Source organism: Podarcis raffonei, chromosome 2 (assembly GCF_027172205.1).
Source record: "Podarcis raffonei isolate rPodRaf1 chromosome 2, rPodRaf1.pri, whole genome shotgun sequence".
Lineage (NCBI taxonomy): Eukaryota > Metazoa > Chordata > Lepidosauria > Squamata > Lacertidae > Podarcis > Podarcis raffonei.
This window is the reverse complement of record NC_070603.1, coordinates 108,506,482-108,533,993: the sequence shown is the minus strand read 5'-3', so window position 1 is coordinate 108,533,993 and position 27,512 is coordinate 108,506,482. Positions and strand designations below refer to the sequence as shown.

At 46.3% G+C, this 27,512-nt stretch overlaps 1 protein-coding gene across 3 annotated transcripts; it reads left to right on the top strand.

Moving 5' to 3' along the window:
• Window positions 1–1,611: 1,611 nt before the first annotated feature.
• Window positions 1,612–27,330, top strand: LOC128408903 (E3 ubiquitin-protein ligase TRIM7-like). 3 transcript variants are annotated; one of them, XM_053378946.1, is made up of 7 exons: window positions 1,612–2,500; window positions 10,264–10,359; window positions 11,879–12,109; window positions 21,007–21,029; window positions 21,479–21,591; window positions 23,679–23,714; window positions 25,899–27,330. In XM_053378946.1, exons 1-7 carry the CDS (start codon window positions 1,940–1,942, stop codon window positions 26,411–26,413), a joined length of 1,575 nt encoding a protein of 524 aa, XP_053234921.1. In that variant the 5' UTR covers window positions 1,612–1,939; the 3' UTR covers window positions 26,414–27,330. The 3 variants fall into 3 exon arrangements, with proteins under 3 accessions (XP_053234921.1, XP_053234920.1, XP_053234922.1); XM_053378945.1 differs by having other exon boundaries at window positions 21,476–21,591; XM_053378947.1 differs by lacking the exon at window positions 1,612–2,500 and adding an exon at window positions 8,761–10,154 and having other exon boundaries at window positions 21,476–21,591.
• The last annotated feature ends 182 nt before the right edge of the window (window positions 27,331–27,512 follow it).

The following is a 27,512-nucleotide window of genomic DNA, read 5'->3' as shown; positions in this document are numbered from 1 at the left end:
CCATAAAGAAGGCTGATCGCTGAAGAATTGATGCTTTTGAATTATGGTGCTGGAGGAGACTCTTGAGAGTCCCATGGACTGCAAGAAGATCAAACCTCTCCATTCTGAAGGAAATCAGCCCTGAGTGCTCACTGGAAGGACAGATCCTGAAGCTGAGACTCCAATACTTTGGCCACCTCATGAGAAGAGAAGACTCCCTTGGTGGGGCTTACTTCTAAGTAGGCACGGGCAGGATCTCCACAAAGTTCACCTTTCCTGAAAGGGTTTATAAAGAATACGGTGCTGGGGGTAAATGCTGTTTATAGGGTGCCACAGGGATCCATCTCCGTTCCCACACTGTATTATAATAATAATAATATGATGTTGTTGTTGTTGCTTAGTCGTTTAGTCGTGTCCGACTCTTTGTGACCCCACAGACCAGAGCACGCCAGGCACTCCTGTCTTCCACTGTCTCCCGCAGTTTGGTCAAACTCATGCTGGTAGCTTCGAAAACACTATCCAACCATCTCGTCCTCTGTCGTCCCCTTCTCCTTGTGCCCTCAATCTTTCCCAACACCAGGGTCTTTTCTGGGGAGTCTACTCTTCTCATGAGGTTTTCTTTAGACCACTGCAATTCTTTCTTGCTAGTCTTGCCTCCCCTCTCATTTCCAGTCAGCGCAGAGTGCTAGTCATTACTCATTGAATCACTATGGAAAAAAACACAATTAAGATGCCATGGGAGTAGAATTGTGGCGAGTCTATGCTCCGAATGAACATACCCAATTTTCAGGCACCACCCTCCAGGGCTCCAGACAGGCTTTCCCAAACTTGGGTCTCCAGCTGTTTTTGGACTACAACTTCTGTCATCCCTAGTTAGCAGGACCAGTGGTCCGGGATCATGGGAATTGTAGTCCAAAAACAGCTGAAGGTCCAAGTTTGGGCAAGCCTGCTCTAAGGCATCACTAAGTTATAATATTGAACTCAGTTTACAAGTACCAAAAATCACCCCCGAAACATGGGGAGCAGTAATAGAAGCTGTGCACCTGAGTTTCTACAAAATGGCAAACCTGTTGACGACTATTAACGACTGCAATTGGTCTTACAGGAAAAAGAAGTTGCTGAATTGCAACTTACTACCAAACTTAAAACATGTAGAGACCTGGTCTGAATAGAGACATTGGATTCTTATCTCATTATACATGATAAAGCTATTTTTAGCCATCTCACCCCTTGTGGTAAACCTATTAACAGTCATCAACAGGTTTACCACACCTATCAGTCAATCACCCATTTCCACCACCCTTCTGAGTAACACTCCTCCCCACCCTCTCACTATATATAAGGGTCTGGTGACTTCTGTTTCAGTGTATCTGAAGAAGTATGCGTGCACACGAAAGCTCATATCAATAACAAACTTGGTTGGTTTCTAAGGTGCTACCGGAAGGAATTTTTTTATTTTGTTTTGACTACGGCAGACCAACATGGCTACCTACTGGAGTTTCTACAGAAGGCCTTTCCCACATGGCTATTTAAAACCAGGCTTATGATGATGATGATTTATTAAATCTGTGTACTGCCCTATACCCGCAGATCTCGGGGCTGTTTACAATATAAAAACAAAATATTTGCGATTAAAAACAATAAAACAACAACCCAATAACTCCCCCTTATACATCTGAGACTATTGAGGACAGTGTCCAGATGCAAAGGAATGACTATTCTGGCACAGTGGAGCCTCCTCAGCTCTAATGTTAGAAATGAATCATTATCCCCAACCCTGCTGAGGCAAATGAAATGCCACCCGTCACGCGGGCACGGGAAGCTTCTCTTCTGTGTCCGCAGCCCAAACGAGGCCTTCTGCTGCTCCTTTTCTCTCCCCTCTTGAAACTCCGAACAGGCCTAAACAGTTTGCTTCCAGGTCCTGACTTGTTGCCAATTTAAGAAACCAGAAACTTCTGAGATGACCTCGGGCCACCAGCTGGTTTCTGGCTTGGGAAGGCCCGCCTTGTGTTTCGTGCCAAGCATTCGTTCCCTGTATGCAGTTAAAGGAGAAGAAGACGGAGGAGGAAGCGGCAACAGCACTCCAGTCGGCCAGGAAGGAGCCATGGCTGCCGTCTTCCTGCCGGGCAACCTTCAAGATGAAGCCACTTGCTCGGTCTGCCTGGAGTACTTCAAGGACCCCGTCTCCATCGAGTGCGGCCACAACTTCTGCCGCTCCTGCATCGCCAAGAGCTGGAAGAGCCTGGAGAGCGATTTCCCCTGCCCTCAGTGCAGGGAGGTTTTCAAGGAGAAGAGCTTCAGGCCCAACAGACAGTTGGCCAACATGTCGGAGATCATCAGCCAGTTCATCATGCATGGCGGCAAGGGCCTGGAGGAGGATGGGCTCTGCGAGAAGCACAAGGAAGCCTTGAAGCTCTACTGCAAGGACGACCAGAAGACCATCTGCGTGGTGTGCGACCGGTCTCGGGACCACAGGCCGCACACCGTGGTGCCCATAGAGGAGGCTGCCCAGGAATACAAGGTAAGAAATCTGATGCGCTGGTGTTCTGCGCAGGTGTGGTGGGAGTGGCCCCTAGCTGGATAGCTCACAGGCCTTTAGACGGACATTGTTGGCTGCTAAGAAGACAACCCCTAAAGCTGAGAGGAAAGTTCTCTCCAGAATTTGTGGAAGGGGAGTGGAGGAGAGCGGAGGGGAAGGGATGACAGACCCTTGGATCTCAGGGTTCGACTGCCTTTGGTTTTTGCTTTTCCAGGAGGCCTAGAACAGGAGGCATTGGCGCCTGTCACTCTCTGAGCCCCCTCAGGATGTTGCCATCATCACATAAGAGCCCACCCACCTGTCAGATTTGGCCCACAAGGGGTGCAGGAGTTTATGATCTGGCCCTCCAGCCAAAAAATATCCCCCCCTCCTGCCCCCATTACCATATGGCTAGATAGGACCCAGGCAGTATTCTCTCTCTCTCTCCCCTGACACCCCTGGAAGGGCAGGATATAAATATTATTTAAACTGTAAAAGTTCCATGTCAGACTTTGGTTAAAGGCACAGGAGAGAAACTGATCTCAAAAGCTGGAAGATGCAGGTTTCAAGGATGAACATAGAGAATTTGATTCCATTTGCATTTATGAGCAAAGCTAATTTGCACTTTCCAAAGCAGTACGCAACTAAAACACAGCAATCTTCCCAAATTTGCATGTCTCCAAATTTTGCAGCGCAGTTCTCCAGTCACGTAATGTGTGCAGATATGCGTGTACTAGAGTAAAGTGTGCATACAAGTGCATATATCAGTGAAAATAGTATACAGGAATGCATTGTAGAAGAGAAATTGCTTTGCAGAAATGTGTATTTTATTCAAAAGTGCATACAAAGTTGTGTCGGTGGGGGGAAATTTGCACTGAAATGCTGTGTTTTTATAAGGACGTGGTTTTCGTTTGTTTACAAAAATGCACAAACTGATGTGGAATTATGGAGGGCAGGCCTTGAGAATAGAAAAAAAAGAGAAGCTGAGAGAAAAATGGACAGGTGTGTCCATCCCTAGTCTGGATGTGGCGTCTTAGAATAGTCAAGCATGGCAGTGCCTGCCTAGATATCTCTGCTCCCTAGTTAGCCCCATTGAGCTCAATGGGACTGATTCCCAGGTAAGGGTGCATAGATTGCAGCTTGAATTTCCCATTAGAGGGCAGGCATAAGTTGCACCTGTGCAGCTTGTCCTTGTCAGGCAGGAAAAGGTTAAGCAAGTAACCAAATTCCCGATCTATTTCTGGGAGGGAGAGTTCCCAAAGTGGGAATAAGGTCACAGGCTGACACTGTTTCTTTGGAGAGCAGGAGCCCAGCTTGCTCTTTGGCTGTGCAGTGCCAATAGCTACTTAAAATAGAATTTACAGCTGATGGAGGGATGGCCGTAGGTTTAGAAAGGCTGGTCCATTGGCCCTGGAAGATTTTGGGGCAAGTCGTTCTGTGCTTGAGCTACGGGTCCTTCACCAACTTCCCTTTACACAAGTGGTCTTTGCACTGGGGACCACATAACACCGGTCCTGAGAGATCTCCATTGGCTCCTAGTACGTTTTCGAGCACAATTCAAAGTGTTGGTGCTGACCTTTAAAGCCCTAAATGGCCTCGGCCCAGTATACCTGAAGGAGCGTCTCCACCCCCATCGTTCAGCCCGGATGCTGAGGTCCAGCGCTGAGGGCCTTCTGGCGGTTCCCTCATTGCGAGAAGTGAGGTTACAGGAAACCAGGCAGAGGGCCTTCTCGGTAGTGGCGCCCACCCTGTGGAACACCCTCCCTTCAGATGTGAAGGAAATAAGCAGCTATCCTATCTTCAAAAGACATCTGAAGGCGGCCCTGTTCAGGGAGGTTTTTAATATTTAATGCTGTATTGTTTTTATCACTTGATTGGGAGCTGCCCAGAGTGGCTGGGGAGACTCAGCCAGATGGGCGGGGTATAAATATTATTATTATTATTATTATTATTATTATTATTATTATTATTATTATATTTGTGGGAATCTGCAGCTGGGTCTCCTTTTTTATTTTTAATACAGCTGCCATGAAGGGCTCCCAATTTACATAGGCACCCAAGGCTGTTGGAAAGCAGTTTCAGCGAAGGGCAGTGATTCAAATCAGGGCTATGGTCTGACTGCACATAACGTAGCAATCTTGTTGAAGCTACGTTGTTCTGTCGTGGGAAGTTACAGGGGAACCCCAGGGTTAATGCGATCTGGTGCTTAGAGCAGGGATGGGCTACAACTCCCATCAGCCCCAGACAGCATGGCCAGTGGTCATGGAGGATGGAAGTTGTAGTCCAGTGACACCAGGTTCCCCATCACAAGGTTAAAGCCAGGTGTTGGGATAGGGCTTGTGAGTTGTGGATTCGAATCCCCGCTCGGGTTTACTGGGTGACCTTGGGACAGCTCCCATTCAGTCTTACCTACCTTACATGGTTGTTGTGAATTTAAAACAAACATGAGAGAAACCCTGGTGGATCATTCTGTTCTGCATTCTGTTTGACCAGAATTTCCCCTCTGCTTATGGGAAGCCCACATGCAGAAACTGACAGCAGCAGCACTCCATCTGTTGCTGCCAAATTACTGTTGCAACCTGAAGGGTGTGTGTGTGTTTTTGTGTCAAACCACATGCCAATATGAGCTTTTTGGAAGAAAGTGAGACCTAAATGAAACAAACTAAAGCTATGCCACTTTTAGTTTTGTTTGAAGGAAGGTTGGACGTAAATGTAATAAACAAAGAATAGATCAGTGAATCGTTTTTAATTGAATTTATTTCCTATCTTTCCTCCCCAAGGGTGGCAAACAGATACACATTAAAAAAACAACAACACTTATTGACAGCTGCACGAATTATTATAGCTAGGAAGTGGAAGGGGCAAGCAGAAAATAAAATGGAAGAATTGTATAAAGAGCTGTGGGATATAGCTATTAACAATACATTAACATGTGCCATTAAGATAAGCTGGGGAATATGCAGGAGAAACGAGTCTGAGGAGATATGGAAAGTGTTTGTAGAATTTGTACTGTTAAAACGGAAAGGGGTCAAACCATCACAAGAGGTGTTGAAATTTTGGGAAGTTGGGTAGTTACATTGGAATGGTCTCGGTGTGGGGTGCACATTTTTATTCCTATTTATGTATGATTATTACTTTGTCAAAATAAAATTTAAAATAAGACAAAAAGAAAAGGAAAACAAAGGAAAACATTCCAAAAAAATAGATTAAAACATCCCAAAAACAATTTAAATAAAAAAAAACCCCAACAAGCAGTCACAGTAAAAAACTATTCTGTCCAATAACCTTGGGGTTGCCAGGAACAGTATTCTTAAATAATAATAATAATAATAATAATAATAATAATAATAATAATTTATTATTTATACCCCGCCCATCTGGCTGGGTCCCCCCAGCCACTCTGGGCGGCTTCCAACAAAACACTAAAATTCAATAACCTATTAAACATTAAAAGCTTCCCTAAACAGGGCTGCCTTTAGATGTCTTCTAAAAGTTTGGTAGTTATTTTTCTCTTTGACATCTGGTGGGAGGGTGTTCCACAGGGCGGGCGCCACTACCGAGAAGGCCCTCTGCCTGGTTCCCTGTAACTTGGCTTCTCGCAGTGAGGGAACCGCCAGAAGGCCCTCGGCGCTGGACCTCAGTGTCCGGGCAGAACGATGGAGGTGGAGATGCTCTTTCAGGTATACTGGACCACCAGATGCCTGGGAAAACAGGAATGTTTGCAAATTCCTCCTGAAAGTTAACAAAGGAGACAGGCACAGCTCACTAGGGGAGGGCATTCCACAGCCACCACTGAAAAATGGTGTGGAAGCAGGAAAAACACAGCCGGTCCCAATGCCACTGTGCCATTGCTCTGATCATTTTTGGAGTCCCCTGGCTAACTGCATTAATGTAAAGAAGAAACAAACATTGGGCGATCAAGTCACAGATCTCCTGGGCAATGTATATTTAGGCCTTCAGGTTAATTTAGCTAGAACAGCTACTGCTCCATGCATGAATCACTGGTTAGTTCCAGGTATCACTTGCTAATAGGAATGCTGAGAGCTTGTCCACATGGGCCATCACTTAGCACGGGCAATGCAGACATACCAAGGCTAAGCCTCCTGGCCCAGCTCTGAATGGGAGCCAAGCTGGGAGGTCCTAAGGAACAGGGATCTGTCAGGACGTGCAGATAGCAGTGCAAATTGACATTTAGGGCTCCTCTAAATGACCTGTTTATTGAGGCTTACATAGAGGTTAGACTAGGTCTGATCTTTACTGAGCATTCGTTCTGATTTATTTGCAGGAAAGGTGGTACCAACGATGACAATTCATCTTGATTTGCTTGTGCAGGTGTACATGTACAGCTTCACCCCACGTTTTTCCAATGCATTTCCCCATCACTTTCCTAACTGCAAAAAGTCTGTTGTTGTTTTTTTAAGTAGGTTAGTTGCACAAGGCTGGCAGATCGCTTTAACTGTGCAAACCTACATTTCCTGCAAAATGCAGTCAGTCTGGAGGCAACCTTAAAACATGGCTGCACATTAGTCATCATCTCTCCATGCCTGAGCACATTGAGAAGATGACCCTCCTTTTAAGACTCCTTGATGTCTATTGTAGGTCAGCAGGATGGTAAGCAGGATGAAATATACTCAGAGTCTAGAGTGGATTTCATGCTCTTTATTCAGCTCATAGTGGTGAGGAGGAATGAATTGTTTCCCCACAGTATCTGCTTTATATACATTATTTACACAATGGGCTGCACGTGATTGGCTAATTCTGGAATTCTCCTGTAAGCCAATCAGGTTGTGGATTCACTTCCATCTGGAGCTGGATTGGGTGGCTCCTGCAGACCAATCAGACTGCTGCATTGTTCTAGGACCAATCAGACTGCTGCATTCTGAATCCTATTGTTCTAGGACCAATCAGACTGCTGCATTTTGGATCCTATTGTTCTAGGACCAATCAGACTGCTGCATTTTGGATCCTATTCAACTCAGTACATAACACAGGACTTCATCCAAGCCAGGGATCCCTAGGTTTGGACCTCATAACCTGTGTTCGGTATCCATCAGCATTAAGCATCTGAAATAACACAGCCAACTGTGGACTGCATCTCCCTTGTCAATCATCATTGTGACAGTGGCCTACGTGAGAATTGTTTCCCGTTCCTCCAAGTCTGAGACTGCAGCCTTGAGCCAGATCTGAGTCCAGAAGCATCTAATTTTAGAAATTAAACATGGGAGGTGTAATAAATCCTTGCCATGTGGGTATTAGTGCTGCCAGGTGGAACAGCAAGGCAAAAGCATCGCCTTTCTCTGCTTTCAGCTTCTGAGTGGAGGCAGGATTGCTGGCTTGAAACACCTGGCAACCCTAATGGGCACTGCCAGTTGCAACTCCACACACACACACTGTTATGTACCATTACGTGCAGTGCTGTATAAAGGAAACCATTACGATTGTAACTAACGCCTTATCTCGGTGGGGAGGGGTGTTATGTACTGAAGTTCTCACCCTGGGCCAGCAGGGGGATACTGTAGATAGTTTTTACTCAGGTCCACATATGCAAATAAGGGATCGAAAGTGACGTTCAGTGATTGGATAGTTACAGAAAGTGGTTACAGTTACGTTGTACTGGAGCTCTATATAAGTAGGCTGGCTGAACCCTTCAGTTCAGTTCTGTTCCAGCTTACAAATAAAGAGCTGTTTGAAGAACCCCTGTGTCATCTGATATGTTCACCCACAATTTCACACACACACACACACACACACACAGAGTGCCAGAATTACGTATAAGCTAAACAAGCTATAGCTTAGGGCCCCACTCTCTTGGGGGCCCCCAAAAGAATTTAAAGGGGAAAAAACCCACTGGGTGTACATTTCCAAAATATAAGATAAAAAACAAATAAAAGAAAACCTACTGACCTACTTAGGATGTAAGTCACGGGCCCCGCCTGCTAGCCTGCTCCCTAAAATATCACTGGTTTGCTCATTTCTGTATATAGGGTGCCTACATTCTGCACAGACTGATGAAATGGCAACATGTGCAAATGGCTTTAGATACCTATTAGGTCCATCAGTTACCAGATAGCATATATTCAACACAAAAAACAGTGACAATTTGTTGTTGACAAAGGACAGCTGGGCATATAAAGGGCCCCATTACCTTCAGTAGCTTAGGGCCTCATCAGACCTAAATCTGGCCCTGTGTGCGCGTGCGCGCGCGCGCGCGCGCGCACACACACACACACACACACACTTGTTGTTGTTGTTTAGTCATTTAGTCGTGTCCAACTCGTTGTGACCCCCTGAACCAGAGCACGCCAGGCACTCCTGTCTTCCACTGCCTCCTGCAGTTTGGTCAAACTCATGCTGGTAGCTTTGAGAACACTGTCCAACCATCTCGTCCTCTGTTGTCCCCTTCTCCTTGTGCCCTCCATCTTTCCCAACATCAGGTCTTTTCCAAGGAGTCTTCTCTTCTCATGATGTGGCCAAAGTATTGGAGCCTTGGCCAAAGTATTGGAGTGCACACACACACCTACTCAAATCCCTGCAAATATACAAGTTGCTGTCAGGAATGACGTGGTCCTGGGGGTCCAATGAATTCTGCATCAGCTGACGTTCCTTTTGCCAATAGGATTTCCCACTTTTATCAGACTGGAGAGATCCTGGTTCAATTCCTCACTCACCATGGAGCCCATATGGGTGCCTATCACAATCTCTCGGCCTACTCTATTTCACAGGGCTGTTTTATAAGGATAAGGTGGGTGGAATTATTGCAGAGCAGCTTGAGCCCCCGGAAGAAAGCTGGGATAAAAATGCAGTAAATAAACAGAATGCCGTAGTTGCTTGAGTAGCAGCAATTCCGGAGCTTAAGCCTTCTGCATCACTGTCCCTCCAAGATTTCTGTGCCTGGATTCCCACTTAATGCAACTCTTTCTCATTAATAGCATTGGACCCTGCCTTAAAGTGAGACAGACCATTGTCCATTATTGAAGGACCAGCCACATCTGCTATTGGGTCCCCGGAGCACAGATTCACACAAAGCGGCAAAACGTCCTTGCAGGTTATTAACAGGATTTTATTTGAAGTGCATATATGCAGAACAAAGGTACAGGGCGATAAGCAACCTGCACACCCAGTCAGGGTGCGCCCCCTTTTTATAGATTTGCAGAATACAATACCACCTGATTTCCTGTAAACCGAAACTTATAGTAAGTTCCTATTACCATGTAAGGTCTTGGCCTCCCTCCCTCTTTCCTGCAATCTCCCTCCTCCTGGGGTTACAATAAAATCCATTCAACCTTGTTCTTTATCTCTACCCGCCCAACCAGACATTCCAGCGAGAGGCCCATTTGCACTGTAACATTTAAGCAACAGAAAAAACCCCGTCCTGCTGGCTGGTGTAGAAACCTCCCCCCTTTGGGATAATATAGAACAATATTGTAATATGCCCCTTCATTATGGCCATATATATATAGCCAGAGTCTTTCTCAGAAAGCAGGTGTTTCCCATCTCTACCAGCTGGATGTTAAACTTGTAATATTCTGCATTCAAAACGCATGCCATTTTTATATGGATGGTGAACTGCAGCCGGATGCAGCAAAAATATGCGATGGGACCAACTGACTACCTTTATCTCTCAGTTATCAGTATAAAACTTGTTTTGTGGCTCCAGGTATGGATTGCACTTTCTCCTGCAGAACAGATCCCAAAGTACACGAAAAATGCAGGAACTTTAAAAAAAATATATAGAAATCAATCAATTTTATGTTTTTGGATCTTAGGAACAAATTCAGGCCCGTTTGGATTTCTTGAAGAAAGAGAGACAGGAGCTTCTGGAATTCAAAACACAGGACGACAAGAAAAGCCAAGACCTTTTGGTGGGTATCAGTTGTTACTTACAAGCTGGCAAATGGGTACAGCATTGACTCAGATGAGGGTGTATAATATAACAGAGCTGAAAAGGGTTGAATGGGTGGGGGCTGCCCTTTTGCCTTTCATAACAGCTTAATATTGTGATGAAGTGTGGAGCTGGTAAAGCAAAGATAAGCATTATCATGCACTGCCCATGTAGCTCCTCTTGAAGGTGCAGAGCATGACAAGAATTTGAATTTGAAAATTTTGAATTTGAATTTGAAATCCCGCAGTCAAGCATTGCTACACAGAGAACAGAGGTCTTTGGCTACATCCTCACTCAAAAGAGAGAATATAAATGTGCTTTAACGTTGCTTCTGGGTTACATGACAGTAGAATACAGGGGTATCTGGATGAGTTCCACAGCAACAGGTTCACAGCCCAAGGCCTCTGTTCTGTGTGCCAATTGACTTCATGGGCAGGCACCTTGGTTACATGGCTGGTTAAAGCAGTTTCAACTCATAACAGACTCAGAGCACAAATTTATAGAGCAGATGACAAACTAGGTGAAAGGTTAGGAGTGTCCCTTGTTATTTTTGCAAATTATAACTCTGTTCCTTATCCTCTGCTGCCATCTATTGTTTGTACTTATTTATCATTACTCTCCCTCTACAGCCTTTGTGGAAGCGAAAAGATGCTTCCTATATGCTCCCCTTTTGGGGGGCAGGATTCAAATCACATACCGGCAAATTCAGGTTACACGATTAAAGTGGATTTGGAGCTTGTAAGCAACTAGCCTACATCCCATAATGCTTTTTGCAATAAGGAAAGTGATGGCAACATGTATTGGAAAGTGTAAGTTTGGCTGCATTCCCAAAACACGCCAGTAGATTGTAATTTAAGGAGAGGCTCTTTTTAAAGGCAGAGTAACGGGTGGCGCTGTGGGTAAAACCTCAGCGCCTAGGACTTGCCGATCGCATGGTCAGCGGTTCGAATCCCCGCAGCGGGGTGAGCTCCCGTCGTTCGGTCCCAGCTCCTGCCCACCTAGCAGTTCGAAAGCACCCTTAAGTGCAAGTAGATAAATAGGTACCGCTTTATAGCGGGAAGGTAAACGGCGTTTCCGTGTGCTGCGCTGGTGCCGGTTCGCCAGAGCAGCTTCGTCACGCTGGCCACGTGACCCGGAAGTGTCTCCGGACAGCGCTGGCTCCCGGCCTCTAGAGTGAGATGAGCGCACAACCCTAGAGTCGGTCACGACTGGCCCGTACGGGCAGGGGTACCTTTACCTTTACCTTAACGGTAAGGTTACAGGTTTTAGGGGGTCAGTCTGGATGACACCCAGGGATCCCTTACAAACTTGTGATCCTGTGTAGATGAGGTTAGAATCTATAAGAGTCAAGCGGCCAAACCAAAGACCCCAAAACCACCATTCTGAAGGGCCCTTTTATTGACACCATTCTGACGTTAGTTGGCCAAAGTTGTGTTTTGAGACTGTTTGGTGGTGTTAGCCCTTCTGCTTATGCGCAATCTTGGTTTTGTTTCTTTAAGAAAACTATAGAGACTGAGAGACAGAAGGTCCTCTCTGAATTTGAAGGGATGCGCCAGTTTCTGCATGAACAAGAGCAGCTTCTTCTGGGTCAGCTGGACAAGATGGAGAAGGGCATCACCAAGAGGCAGAACGAGAACATCACTGAGCTCTCCAAGGAGATTTCTCTCCTCAACAAACTCATTGCTGACCTGGAAGACAAAATCCAAGAGCCAGTGCTTGATTTCCTCAAGGTAAAACTTTCCAAAAAAAAAAATTACGCATGCATCCCAGAACCTTTGTGCAAAGCCAAGCCTATTATCACCAGCGTCACCTATAAATTATCTGACAAACTGCACCACGATAGATGTCTGGATGTGTGCACACTTGCAGAACTTGCATGACCTGTTGTACTTTCTTGATCAAGTACTTAGAAACCTCACCTCAAGGAAAGTAAAAGCCATGTTATCTCTGCCTTGGTAGTCTCCTAGGCCACATTCACGCCATAATTTTAAAGCACCATGATACCGCTTCAAACAGTCGTATAAAGGTAAAGGACCCCTGGGAGTAAAGTCCAGTCGCAAACGACTCTGGGGTTGCGGCGCTCATCTTGCTTTACTGGCCAAGGGAGCCGACATTTGTCCGCAGACAGTTTTTCCGGGTCATGTGGCCAGCATGACTAAGCCGCTTCTGGTGAACCCAGAGCAGCGCACGGAAACGCCATTTACCTTCTCGCCGCAGCAGTACCTATTTATCTACTTGCACTGGTGTGCTTTCGAACTGCTAGGTTGGCAGGAGCAGGGACCGAGCAACGGGAGCTCACCCCCATTGGGTGGATTCAAACCGCCAACCTTCCGATCAGCAAGCCCAAGGCTCAGTGGTTTACACCACGGCGCCACCCACATCTCAAACAGTCATAGTTTCCCCCAAAGAATTCTGGGAGCTATAGTCTGTTATGGGTGCTAAGAGTCGTTAGGAGACTGCTATTCCCCTCACAGACTACAATTCCCAGAGTTCCTTGGGAAGAAGGATTGATTGTTAAGCCACTCTGGTGATTGTAGGTCATGGAGGCAGAGATCTCCTAACAACTCTTCATTAAGGGTGCTGAGAGTTGCAGGTGAAGCTTTTTACAGCACAAACTGAAGCATTATCACTTGCTAACATCTGCGGATCGAGCAGCTGTCAAAAGCAGAGGAGCCAGGGAGTTAGGAAGAATGTAGGTCGCCCTGACATCCGCAACAAATTGAATTAAAACAGGACTGAGTTTCTTTCGATTCAGAAACAATATTTTCTGATTTCTGTATTGTTGGGGGGAGGGGAGAAAAATACTCCCCCTCACCCCCGTCACTTGAAAATTGCTTTGCAGAAAAGCTGTGTTGATTTTTAAGCCTTGGTTTTTCTGTTTGCCACTGTTCTCAAGTTGCACCTAATGTTCCCATGCCAAGCAGTTTCTTTGACCTATTGAAAGGCTGCATAATTCCTCACTGAGGGTGGCTGTAGCCCAGAAACCTGGGCTGTGGTCTCTTTCTATACATAGCATACTGTGCTAAGGACATCATCACGATCATGAGAAAGACCACTACACACACACACACACACACACACTTTTATTAACTTTCAACATTTTAAACATACACAGTAAAAAAGCATTTTTGTCTTTTCTCTAATTTTTGCCAGCATCCCACCCCTTTTCCAATAGAGTTGCTGTTTCTCTCCTGCTGCTGCTGCACCCTGTCTTCTACCTATCAAATCTGAACCAGGTCCATGTTATATTTTAACCACCACTCCACAAATGGTGGGCAATTCTGGTATGAGCATTGGTGGCGGTGTGGTGGCTGTGGACTAAACACTGGAACACCCTTTCCGAGGGCTTCCAGCCCTTCTCCAGACACCTGCCGCTATACACAGAAGTCAGCTGTCAGGAACTGCAGCAGAAGAACCCTTTTAAAAAGCGTTTGTGACTCCTGCATCTATATGGCGGTAGATGGAGCAGGATGGAGTGGCAACTAGAAAACCAGAATGTCCTACACTAAGGTGATCCTTCCGTTAGGACAAGTGCTTAGGTTTGCCAGATGCAATGACCCTTGCCCTGATCCACAGGCCCAAAGGAGGTGCCTGTTGAAGTGTAGGTGGATTCCCACGAGGAACACAGTGATAACAGCAAGAACCTTTGTTGAACTAGCAGAACTGGACAACAGGGGCAAAGCAACTTCTTATATACATTTCTGAAGGCCTGGGCTACTCCCATTCCCAACGTAGAATCATAGAATCATAGAGTTGGAAGAGACCACAAGGGCCATCGAGTCCAACCCCCTGCCAAGCAGGAAACACCATCAGAGCACTCCTGACATATGGTTGTCAAGCCTCTGCTTAAAGACCTCCAAAGAAGGAGACTCCACCACACTCCTTGGCAGCAAATTCCACTGTCGAACAGCTCTTACTGTCAGGAAGTTCTTCCTAATGTTTAGGTGGAATCTTCTTTCTTGTAGTTTGGATCCATTGCTCCGTGTCCGCTTCTCTGGAGCAGCAGAAAACAACCTTTCTCCCTCCTCTATGTGACATCCTTTTATATATTTGAAGATGGCTATCATATCACCCCTTAACCTCCTCTTCTCCAGGCTAAACATGCCCAGCTCCCTTAGCCGTTCCTCATAAGGCATCGTTTCCAGGCCTTTGACCATTTTGGTTGCCCTCCTCTGGACACGTTCCAGTTTGTCAGTGTCCTTCTTGAACTGTGGTGCCCAGAACTGGACACAGTACTCCAGGTGAGGTCTGACCAGAGCAGAATACAGTGGCACTATTACTTCCCTTGATCTAGATGCTATACTCCTATTGATGCAGCCCAGAATTGCATTGGCTTTTTTAGCTGCCGCGTCACATTGTTGGCTCATGTCAAGTTTGTGGTCAACCAAGACTCCTAGATCCTTTTCACATGTAGTGCTCTCAAGCCAGGTGTCACCCACCTTGTATTTGTGCCTCTCATTTTTTTGCCCAAGTGCAATACTTTACATTTCTCCCTGTTAAAATTCATCTTGTTTGTTTTGGCCCGGTGGTCAGGGATGATGGGAATTGTAGTCCAAAACATCTGGAGGGCCGAAGGTTGGGGATGCTTGGTCCGGACTCAAGCTCAGGCAAACACAGACCATGGAATACATAACACCTTTGCAAGTGGTTTGATGCAGGGGTACCAAAGAAGGAGGCCAGAAATGCCAGAGGGATGCCCCTCTCCGACGCTGGGATCCAGTGCTGCGAGCAGACTGCAGCTCCACCCCACAGCTCACCCCACACACCCTGGTTGGCTGTTGCAGAAGTTATGCTGCTGGGGCAAACACAGAAACAGCAAGTGTCTGTCATGACTCTCTACTCCTGGGCAAACATTTTATGCATTACCTGTACAGAAAACTGTCGCCAATGAAGGGGGAGCAGGAGAAATCTTAAACATGTAGCAGAGTTTCCAAAAAACAGACCAGAGGCGATTGTACTTCATCCAGCAGAGCTTTACTTTCTACTGAAGGCAAATGAGCATAAATGGTCACAAATCCAGTGTAATCAGGATTGGCACAGTTCATAAAAATTCACTTGCAGCCAAAAACAATAAAACTTACACTTAAAAGAGTTTATAATCAGAACTATTCAGAATAGGAAAAATATCTACAGTGGTACCTCGCAAGACGAATGCCTCGCAAGACGAAAGGGTTTTTGGTTTTTTGAGTTGCTTCTCAAGACGAATTTCCCTATGGGCTTGCTTCGCAAGACGAAAACGTCTTGCAAGTTTGTTTCCTTTTTCTTAAAACCGTTAATACCCAGGGTGCATTGCTTGAAAAGGTGCAGTTGCACGCGGTGTGGTAGCCTTTTTTGAGGTTTTTGAAGACTTTGGTGATTTTTTAAGCTTTTCCAAAACTTCTTTTGAAACCGTGCTTCGCAAGACGAAAAATTCGCAAGACGAAAAAACTCGCAGAACGAATTAATTTCGTCTTGCGAGGCACCACTGTACATATCAGATCAATACTTTCTGTACAAAGAAATGGAAACTGACAAAAACGCCATAATCTCCCATCAGCCAGAATCTCCCCTCGGTCCACAGGCGGCAAGCATCGAACTCTGTCTCCTCTTCCTAGGCCAATAGCCAAGCGTGCCAAGACAACAGAGATAAGCGTGGCATCAAAGCAGGCCAATTAGCAGATATCAAAGCAAACAGATAAACATAGTGAGCTCATTCTTGCATCAAATACTAATTAATCTCTAGGTTATCTTGACTACCAAGATGGCCTTTACAGGCCTTAAGGAACAAATATTCACCGTTTGGTTCTACACAATCCTCTTCTCTTCCCCCTGCATGCTGTTCCAGGGTGTCAAGGACTGGCTGGATGCAGAGGAGTGGTGGGAGGCAGCAGCTGGGGGACCCTCATGGGACCCCCCAGGGGAAGAAGGCTCAGAGCCCGGGGATTGGTGGTGGGACGACGATGAGTGGCCAGAGGGAGCAGACCGGGAGGAGGAGGAGGTGTCGGAAGCTAAAGAGGTAACAGGGTTTAGCCAGCAGGGATATTCCGACCATTGAAGAATGGCAACAGAAAGTACAGTGGTACATACACTTCAGGTTACAGACGCTTCAGGTTACAGACGCTTCAGGTTACAGACTCCGCTAACCCAGAAATATTACCTCGGGTTAAGAACTTTGCTTCAGGATGAGAACAGAAATCGTGCTACGGCGGCAGCAGGAGGCCCCATTAGCTAAAGTGGTGCTTCAGGTTAAGAACACTTTCAGGTTAAGAATGGACCTCCGGAACGAATTAAGTACTTAACCCGAGGTACCACTGTATTGGAGTATGCGGAAATAGCAAGGCTAACTGGAAGAATCTGACAGCAGGACGATGAGAAATTCCAAAAAGAATGGTCCAATTTTATGGTATACTTAGAGAAAACTGTACATAAATAAAGACACTCACAGGACTGAAATAAAACTCGTAACGTTTATTGTAAACATTTGGTTAGACCACAAGATGCAATGCTGTAATATAGTAAGGAATGTATGTCTAAAGTAGAATACTGTACAAAAATTTATTAAGGAATTATAGACATTTATAGAATGTATATACAGTGGTGCCTTGCAAGACGAAATTAATTCGTTCCGCGAGTTTTTTCGTCTAGCGAATTTTTCGTCTTGCGAAGCACGAAATCCCATAGGAATGCATTGAAAATCAATTAATGCGTTCCTATGGTCAAAAAAAGTCCAAACAAAGCCAAATTTGGTACAACAAGAGTTTATTAACTGCTCTTTAAAGTCACACATACTGTAAGGAGCAGTTCAAAAATTGAAGGGAAAATAAATTAAGTTTATAAACATGACAGAAAAACGTTTAAAAATCAACAAAGTGTACAGTACATACATTTTCTAAGACTCTGGGGGACCACTCGAAGAAGGCTCCTCTTCCACTCTTTGCTTCTTGCTCAAGAACCTGTCCATAGTCTGCTGCTTCATCCGCCTTTTCAGCACCTCCCTGAAAGGCGACATGACCGTCGTATCATAAGTGTTCCCAAGGTCATGTGCCACGTGCTTGTCAGGGTGGTGCTGCTCTGCAAAAGCCTGCACATCCTTCCACTTCTGGCAAATGTCCCTCAGTTTTTCGGAGGACAGCCGTTCCTCAGTTGCTTCCTCCTGTTCCAGCGAGTCCCTCTCCTGCGCAGCCTCTGCCTGCAGTTCGACAAGCTCCTGGGTGGTCAGCTCGTGGTCGTGCTCCTCCACCAGCTCGCTGATGTCCTCCTCTGTGACCTCCAGGCCCATGGTCCTCCCCAAGGCAACAATGTCCTGCACCACTGTTGACTCTGGTGCATCAGAGTCACTTGGTGCCACACAGTCCGGCCACAGGCTGCGCCAAGCGCAATTCAAATTTCTCTGGCTGACCCCGTTCCAGGCCGTGGTGATCATCTTCAAGCAGGTGACGATGTCAAAGTGGTCCTTCCAGAATTCCCGCAGGGTGATGGTGGTGCAGTCAGTCACCTTGAAGCATCGCCTGAAAAGCTCCTTGGTGTAGAGTTTTTTGAAATTGGCGATGACCTGCTGATCCATCGGCTGGAGCAGTGGCGTGGTGTTAGGCGGCAGGAACATGATGTTGATGAAGCTGAACTCCTCCAACAAGTCCACCTCAAGGCCTTTAGGATGAGCAGGAGCATTGTCCATCAGAAGCAAAGCCTTCAGCGGCAGGTCGTTGTCCAGCAGGTACTGTTTGACAGCAGGGCCAAAAGCAAGATTGACCCAGTCCACAAACAGCACACGTGTGACCCAAGCCTTACTGTTGGATCGCCACATGACACTCAGCCGCTCCTTGTCGATCTTGTGTCTCTTGAAGGCCCGTGGGTTCTCCGAGTGGTACACCAGCAGGGGCTTGATCTTCAGGTTGCTGCTTGCGTTGGCACAGAAGAGCAGGGTCAGATGGTCCTTCATGGGCTTGTGGCCAGGCAACTTGGCCTCCTCCTGAGTGATGAAAGTCCTTTTGGGCATCCTCTTCCAAAACAGCCCGGTCTCGTCGCAGTTGAAGACCTGCTGTGGAACGTAGCCCTCCGTCTTCACAACCTCCAGGAACTCCACTGCAAAGTCTTCAGCCGCAGGAACATCAGAACTGGCAGCCTCTCCATGCCTGACCACGCTGTGGATTCCAGATCTTGTCTTGAACTGGTCAAACCAACCTCTGCTTGCCTTGAAGACTTCTGGCTCGCCTGAGGTTCCTGGCTGTTCCCGGACGAGGTCTGCGTGCAAGGCCTTGGCCTTCTCACAAATGACGGCCTCAGTCACTGTGTCCCCTGCACGCTGCTTCTCTTCTAACCAGATGAGCAGCAACTTCTCGACCTCCTCCAGAACAGCTGGGCGGTTCTTCACGATCCTGGTGACTCGCTTGGCTGCATCAGTCACCATGATCTTCTCCCTCATCTTAAGGATGGTCCCGATGGTTGATGGGTTCCTGCCGTACTCCCTGGCGAGGTCCGTCACACGCATTCCGCCGTCGTGCTTCCGGATGATCTCCTTCTTCATTTCCAGCGTCACCTTCTCCTTCTTCCTCTCACCGGCCTCTGCAGCAGCAGTCTTCTTGGGTCCCATGGCAGCACAGCTCCTACCTTCGTAAACTCACACACACACACAAAAAATCAGTGATGTGCTTCAAATCCAAAAAATTCAAAAGCACCCAGCCACCCACCACACAGAAATTAAAACCCAGAACCAAGTCCTTGAATCCCAAACACCCCAACCCAAAATCCAAAACCCCCCAAAAAAGTTTTAAAAGTTTAACTTACCAAATGGATGCAAAAGCAGTTCTGGAAAAGCTTCAACAATCAATCACCGAAGTCTTCAGAAACCTCAAATGGCTGCAAAATAAGTTTTGGAAAAGCTTCAAAAATCACCAAAGTCTTCAAAAACCTCAACTGTTCCCCCAGCCACCCACCCACCTACCCACCACGCAGAAATTGCAAACCCCTCCCCAACTGCTCCCCCAGCCCCTCCCCAACTGCTGCAAACCCCTCCCCAACTGTTCCCCCAGCCAACCAGCACACAGAAATTCAAACTCAGAAAAATTTTCAAAAAAAAACCAACATGGCCCAATGGTCACAACAAATCATAAAAATTCAAAGAAAACCCCCACAAGCTCCCAGATTCTCGCAACCCCCCCAACACCAAGTCCTTGAATCCCAAACACCCCAACCCAAAATCCAACCCCCCCCCAAAAAAGTTTTAAAAGTTTAACTTACCAAATGGATGCAAAAGAAGTTCTGGAAAAGTTTTGGAAAAGCTTCAAAAATGAGCAAAGTCTGAAAAAAGGCTACCAAACCGCGTGCTAACACTTGCTCCTCGAAGTCAAGTCGCAACTGCAGCTGTTCAAGCAAAGCACCCTTGGTTTTAACGGTTTTAAGACAAAGGAAACAAAGTCGCAAGACGTTTTCGTCTTGCGAAGCAAGCCCATAGGGAAATTCGTCTTGCGAAGCAACTCGAAAACGGAAAACTCTTTCGTCTAGCGAGTTTTCCGTCTTGCGAGGCGTTCGTCTTGCGGGGCACCACTGTATAGCAATCACGCTTAAGTAAGAGCAATGTAGAGAAGCCAGAAGAGGGGTGGAGGGAAGTTAATTCGGATAAGATATAGATTGAAAGGAGAATACTATTGTTAAGCTGTATTGTGTTTAAGATATTTGGAAAAAATTACTGGGGGAGGGAACCACCAGGGTTTAGTGAGCAGGAAGAGGCTATGGCAGAGGCAGAGCCCAGAGGCAGAGGCGGAGACTGGAGAGGAGGGAGACCAAGAGGCTGCTGAGGGTGCCAGGGAGTCTCCCCTTCCTGCTGTGACCAATTCCCCTCTCCCCTGGTCTCCCAGAGCCCAAAGAGGTATGAAGAGGGTGGAGCAAAGACAGACAAGGGAAAGTCCCTGGGGAGGAGGAGGAGGCTTAGAGAGCTGCGGGAAGGAAAGGACCTTCCATCCTCGCAACTGCCTCATCAGGGCAAGATCTACGGGGAAGAATTGCTGGGCTCACTAGGCCTGAGCTGGTGTTTTTTTTGAAAGGCTTAAATTCACTGACACCTTGTGAGTTACTGCTGACCTGCTACCGATACCCACCCTGACGCCCCCCCGCCCGGCTCAAGTTGATTGCAGGGTGGGGTGAGAAGATGGGGGAAGCCCTCTTGCGAGAGCAGAAATTGTGTGGGGTTCTGCTGACGCAACTGGTTAGGTGAATCCCACCCATTGCCTCTGGAATTTATGTGAATAAAAGGGGAAGCAATTGCAGGGGGTTGGACTAGATGGCCCTCTGGGTCCCTTACAACTCGACGGTTCTGATTCAAAAATGGAATGAAATGCAACGTGTTAGATGACTGCTCTTCCCCCAACCCTCTTTCCCTCCCCTCTCCTGTTTCCAGTGTGGTGTAGTGGTTAAGAGCGGTAGACTCATAATCTGGTGAACCAGGATCGCTTCCCTGCTCCTTCACATGCAGCTGCTGGGTGACCTTGGGCCAGTCACACTTCTCTGAAGTCTCTCAGCCCCACTCACCTCACAGAGTGTTTGTTGTGGGGGAGGAAGGGAAAGGAGAATGTTAGCCGCTTTGAGACTCCTTCAGGCAGTGATAAAGCAGGATATCAAATCCAAACTCTTCTTCTTCTTCTTTCTCTTCCAGGATGTGACAAGTGCCCTGATCAGGTATGGAGCTGCAATTTCACCCCCTCTTTGTTCTTTGTTCATGAACCAACTGAAAGGTCAGTGCCAGCCAGTCTCTGAGGCATATTCTGCAAGCTTCAGCCTAGATGACTCTCTCGGGTCATTACAAATCCCAGGCTCCTTATAACCACTTTGAGTGTGAATATGATCCCACCCTCCCAATCTCAGCTTTCCATCATCTACATAGACAGCCAGACTGGCAGCTCTCAGACAGAAATAGGGAGTGTGGGGAGGGCTAGGGAGAAGGAAGAGTTATTTTCTTGTTTATTTGTGCAGCAGCAAAGCCACCGGGGTGAAGTTTGACCCTTGAAGCCTCATATGTAAAAAACCAAAACAAACAAATCTCTAAAACTGGGAGGCAAAGCTTTGCTCTTTTGTCTGTTGTAACTCTCAGTTCAGTAACCCTTCTAATTTTTGCAACCTGTCAGAAGCGATGACCTTAAATGTCAGAGGCCGGTTCCTGTTTCTTCTGACATGAAGGGCCACACCTGCAATTTCTCTCTGAAGACCGTGGTCCTCAAGGGAGTGCTAAAGAAATTCAAAGGTAAAGAGAAGCAACACCTCTCCATTCAAATCCAATCTTGATATTTTAGCATCTGAAAGCGGAAGCGTTGGCTTGTGGCATGCCAGGGCCCAGCACAGAGCAGTCTCTTTCAGTCTCGATAACAATTTGCATTATTGATTTTACAGAAGACAGCCTGAAAGAACTGCTTTCTTAATTGACTAACGCAGGGGTTGTCAACCTGGTCCATACCGCCCACTAGTGGGCGTTTCGGGGTTCTGCGGCACAAGCTGAATCCTCTTTCCATCGAGCACTGGTGGGCGGTAAGGAAATTTTACCACCAAGAAAGATGGTGGTAGTGGGCGGTAGGTATAAAAAGGTTGACTACCCCTGGACTAACGGGATGCGTCGTTGCAGTGCAGCGATGACCTCTGTGCTAGCTGGATTTTCCGAAAGGCTTTAGACAAATTCAAAGTAGTAGCCAGCAGTTTGTGGGGTGCCTGCTCTGTATTCTTCTTTTGCACCGGACAGGGGTGGGATTTGCTGCCTCTACCAAAGGCTATTAATCATGGTGGCCGTAAGGAGCAGCCTCCATGTTCAGAGGGAGGGGGCGATAAGAGGGGGGACCAGATGCCTCCATGTCCTGCTTGCGGCCTCCCCAGAGGACTGCTGGAATCAGAATGCTGTACTACAGGGGTGGAGAACCTCTGGCCTCTGGGCTTAATTTGGGCTACCTGGTCCCATCATTTAGCCAGTGAGGTCATTTTGGCCTAGCCACGCCCACCTGCCCTACACCTGGCATCAGGTATGGGGCAGGTAAAGAGGCAGCAGGGTTGGGGGGGAGGTTGCAGGTAACCTGTTCAGCAGCACCCACGGAGCCCTGTGCATGTGGTTTTGCAAGCCCCGACAATCAGCTGATCTGCTGTAACCGGCAGATCTGGAATATGGAACAAGTTGGTCTGTGCCAGCCTTCATCAAGCTGGTGCCCTCCAGATAAATTGGACTACAACTCCCATCAGCCCCCGGAAGGTGTCAGCTTGGGAAAGACTGGTATATGCCATTGACAATATTTGTTTATGACACAGAGGTTAATAACAGTTTCCATTCTCTTGTATGGGTGTATGTTTGTGTGTGTTTGCATACAGTCATACCTCATGTTACGTTTGCTTCTGGTTGCGCGTTTTCAGGTTGCATCCTGCGGCGACCCAGAAGTACCGGAAAGGGTTACTTCTGGCTTTCGCCGCTCGTGCATGCGCAGACGCGCAAAATGACGTCACGTGCATGCGCAGAAGCGGCGTTATAATGTTTTCACAACATTATAAACAAACAAACACATAAGGCAAACAAACATAAATCATAGGCTTATTGAAAATTACACTTATTAACATTGTTAAGTGACTTCCTTGCTTCCCTTTGGTTGAATTTCATTGCATATCCTTTTAATGGTTTTCCAAATCACAGTTCTTATAAAATTTAACTTAAACATTAACATCCTTAGATATTCACATTATGAAATTAAACATATTAATTCATCACTTAACATAAATAAAATCCTAAGCCAATTAAGTATCTGCAAGCTGTTTTCAGTTAATTTAACTTAACATATTTAACTAAGTACATTGGTGCCCCGCAAGACAAATGCCTCGCAAGACGAAAAACTCGCTAGACGAAAGGGTTTTCCGTTTTTTGGGTCGTTCCGCAAGACGAATTTCCCTATGGGCTTGCTTCGCAAGACGAAACGTCTTGCGAGTTCTTGCGAGTTTGTTTCCTTTTTCTTAAAGCCGCTAAGCCGTTAATAGCCGCTAATCCGCTAATAGCCGTGCTTCGCAAGACGAAAAAACCGCAAGATGAAGAGACTTGCGGAACGGATTAATTTCGTCTTGCGAGGCACCACTGTAATAATTAAATTTAATCCACTCTTCCTGTATATGCATATCCAGGGAGCTGATTGTAATTGCAAGAGAAGTTAAATTACACACACACACACACTGCAAAAAAACCTGTGTACCCAATGAAAAATAGCGGGTACTGTATAGTATAACATGTATGTATATGGTGTTTGGACAGAATCTCTTTCCGCTGTTGCTAGTTAGCCCTGATTTTCATTAATGGGCTTCCTCTTCTTTCAGATCACCTGCGGGATGAATTGGGGAAGGGTGAGAAAGGTAAGTGCTGGTAATTAGCTAGATTTAATGAAGAACCAGATCGTACACCTGAATGTTCAAAGCAGACGTTGTGTGTGTAGGGCACGCAAGTTAATACGTATATCCAGAAATGAGTTCCAAGGGTTGTTTTTCGAGGCATGTAATAAAAACTCGCTGGTCTCCTATATTCTCTGCTTTCAGTAATGTCACTGAATACAGTCATAGCTCAAAAGTTCATGGTTGCTGCTTTTGCTTTGAAAGTGTATTGGGAAAGTGGTGGACACTCGAATCAGAAGCTGAATGGCCACCTGTCAGGGATTTTGTAATATAGCGGTTTGTTCCCAGCCTAATTAAGGGAGGAGCAAGTGAGAATGCTTGAGCTGTGTGAACAACCTAGGACAGAAATGCCCACACCATACATGTAAAGCACATTCAACTCCCATTTAAATTGTGTGGCTTTACCCAAAGAATCATGGGAAGTGCAGTTTACACCCCCCTCCCCGAGATATAATTCTCAGCGCTCTTAAGAAACAAGTTCTCTGAATTTTTAGGGAGGGAGAGTCCTGTGGTTTAAACGTATGTTGAATGTGCATTCAATGTATGCTGTGATCCTAATTTACTTATCTTATGTCTCTGTGTTTCATCCCAGCACAACCTATTTAAAACATTATTGTTGTTGTTGTTGTTGTTATTTGTTTACTGCCCTATACCCACAGGTCACAGGGCGGTTCCCAAGATAAAATCACAAGATAAAAGGAAAAAATACATAATCAAAACAAAAACGACCCAATAACGACTCCAACACATTTTAAAAGGGCATTGGATATCTGAATTGTGACACCTGTTATAGGAATTCTAAGGTCTCAAATATTGATATTAATAACTGCACAAGGTAAACACACATAAATATATAGACCGCATGTCTAAAATAGTACAGGAGAGCAATCCAAAAGCCATCTTAGCTCTCTAAATATTTCCTCTGCCTCCTTAATCCCCTTTGCCTGAGAACAGGTAGGCAGACAGCAACCAGGGGAAATTCCTGAATGGATTCCTCTCCTATATCCACTGCTTTTTTTTCCTTAAAAAAATATTTAGGGATACTCTCATTTTGACTAAAAAAATAATAATCACCATTTTATAGCTCAAATTGGGGAAAATAAATACAGTAAATGGACAAAAGTACAAAGATTCACAAAATGTACCCCTGCATCCCCCCCAGAAGAAAGCACTGCCTATATCTTTCAACCTCCTTTGTATTAATTGTCAGTTTGCCCAGTAATAATAATAATAATAATAATAATAATAATAATAATAATAATTATTATTATTATTATTATTATTATTTATACTCTGCCCATCTGGCTGAATTTCCTCAGCCACTCTGGGCAGCTCCCAATCAAGTGCTAAAAACGATACAGCATTAAATATTAAAAACTTCCCTAAACAGGGCTGCCTTCAGATGTCTTTTAAAAATAGGATAGCTGCTTATTTCCTTGACATCTGATGGGAGGGCGTTCCACAGGGCAGGTGCCACTACCGAGAAGGCCCTCTGCCTGGTTCCCTGTAACCTCACTTCTCGCAGCGAGGGAACCGCCAGAAGGCCCTCAGCGCTGGACCTCAGTGTCTGGGCAGAACAATGGGGGTGGAGACGCTCCTTCAGGTATACTGGGCCGAGGCCGTTTAGGGCTTTAAAGGTCAGCACCAACACTTTGAATTGTGCTCAGAAACATACTGGGAGCCAATGCAGATCTCTCAGGACCGGTGTGAGTCCAAAATTGAAATATACTCGGAGTCGAGAGTGGATTTCATGCTCTTTATTCAGCTCATAGTGATGAGGAGGAATGGAAGTTCCCCCAGAATGTCTGCCTTATATACATTATTTACACAATGGGCCCCACGTGATTGGCTAATTCTGGAATTCTCCTGTAGGCCAATCAGGTTGCGGATTCTTTTCCACCTGGAGCTGGATTGGGTGGCTCCTGTGGACCAATCAGACTGCTGCATTCTGGATCCTATTGTTCTAGGACCAATCACACTGCTGCATTTTGGATCCTATTCAACTCAGTACATAACAAAAATGATTCCCAGGCTGCGCAGCTGGTCCAGATCCTCTGCACTGAGGGATGCCTGACATATGCCCTTCCTGTTAATTTTTGCTGTTTTTACTGCGGGGGTTTGACTTAACGCTCTTATCCTGCCTCCTAGAGGAGCTGCTCCTGGACCCAGAGACAGCCAACCACCTCCTCATCCTCTCGGCGGACCTCAAGGGCGTGAGGATGGGCTGCCGAAAGCAAGATCTACCTGACAACCCCAAGCGCTTTGACACCAACTCTCGCGTCCTGTCCACTGAGGGTTTCAAGTCAGGGAGGCATTACTGGGAGGTAGAGGTGGGGTCTGCCGACGGCTGGGCCTTTGGGGTGGCCAAGGAGTCGGTGCGTAGGAAAGGCTTGACCCAGTTTAGCCCTGAAGAGGGCATCTGGGCATTGCAGCAAACGGGAGGGCGGTACTGGGCAGTCACGGTCCCCAAGCGCACCCCGATTTTCATGCCCGAGAGGCTCCACAAAGTGAGGGTTTACTTGGACTACGAAGGGGAAGAGGTGTCCTTCTACAACGCTGACAACATGCAGCACATTTTCACCTTCAACGTCGCCTTTACGGAGAGGGTGTTCCCCCTATTCTCCGTTTGCTCCACTGTCACCTACATTAAACTTTGCTCCTGAGATCAGCTTCGTTCCAAGAGGGTGGGCAACTACATTATTTGTGCGCAATGAAAACCATAGCCCGCTTGCTTTCGATGCCAAGGCGTCCGTCCCTGGGGGCCACCACCGAGGAGGGCCTCGTAGTCACGTAACCTTGTGATGGCTGCAGGAAAAGTGCTTTGGGGGTGGGAAATGCTTTCAGAGAGCCAGTGTGGTGTAGTGGTTAAGAGCGGTAGTCTTGTAATCTGGTGAACCGGGTTCGCGTCTCCACTCCTCCACATGCAGCTGCTGGGTGACCTTGGGCCAGTCACACGTCTCTGAAGTCTCTCAGCCCCACTCACCTCACAGAGTGTTTGTTATGGGTGAGGAAGGGAAAGGAGATTGTTAGCTGCTTTGAGACTCCTTAGGGTAGTGATAAAGCGGGATATCAAATTAACTCTTCTTCTTCAGATGCGGCGGGTGGGGCAAGATGGCCGGGTGTGTGTGTGTCTCCTGCTTAAAACATTGGAAAGAGGCACTTACCAATATGTGTTGAAAGCTAAGCGCTGTGCAAGGCCGTTGGTTTGCCCTAGGTTACTCAGAGGCACGTAGACAACAGGCCTAGATGCACCCACAACTGCACTATAAATTTTAGTGCGCTATGATACCACTTTAAACTGTCATGGCTTCCCCCCAAAGCATTCTGGGAGCTGTACTTTGTTAAGGGCGCTTTAGGAGATGCTAATTCCCCTCACAGAACGACAGTTTCCAGAGTGGTTTAACAACCCAGGGTTTCCCGCCTAAAGTAACTGACGTGGACCTGACTGAAAACTATATACATGATACTCCTGGTGGCCAGGGTGAGAACTTCAATACATAACACAAACAACCCTTTTAATAACCATTAATTAATGCAGAATGAGTACTGTATTGGCTACAACGGGCAAAACATCCTCCTGTTTCTCATTTTTTTTTAATAAAGATATTTATTAAGTTTCCAATTTTATACAAACAAAAAGCAAAAGGCAAAAGAAAAACACATACAGTTCTGAATACTTAATTTTCTATGACATATTTCCCTGACCTCCTCATACCTCCCCTTCTTGAATTCCAATTCAAATTATTTACTCAGCAAATCCTT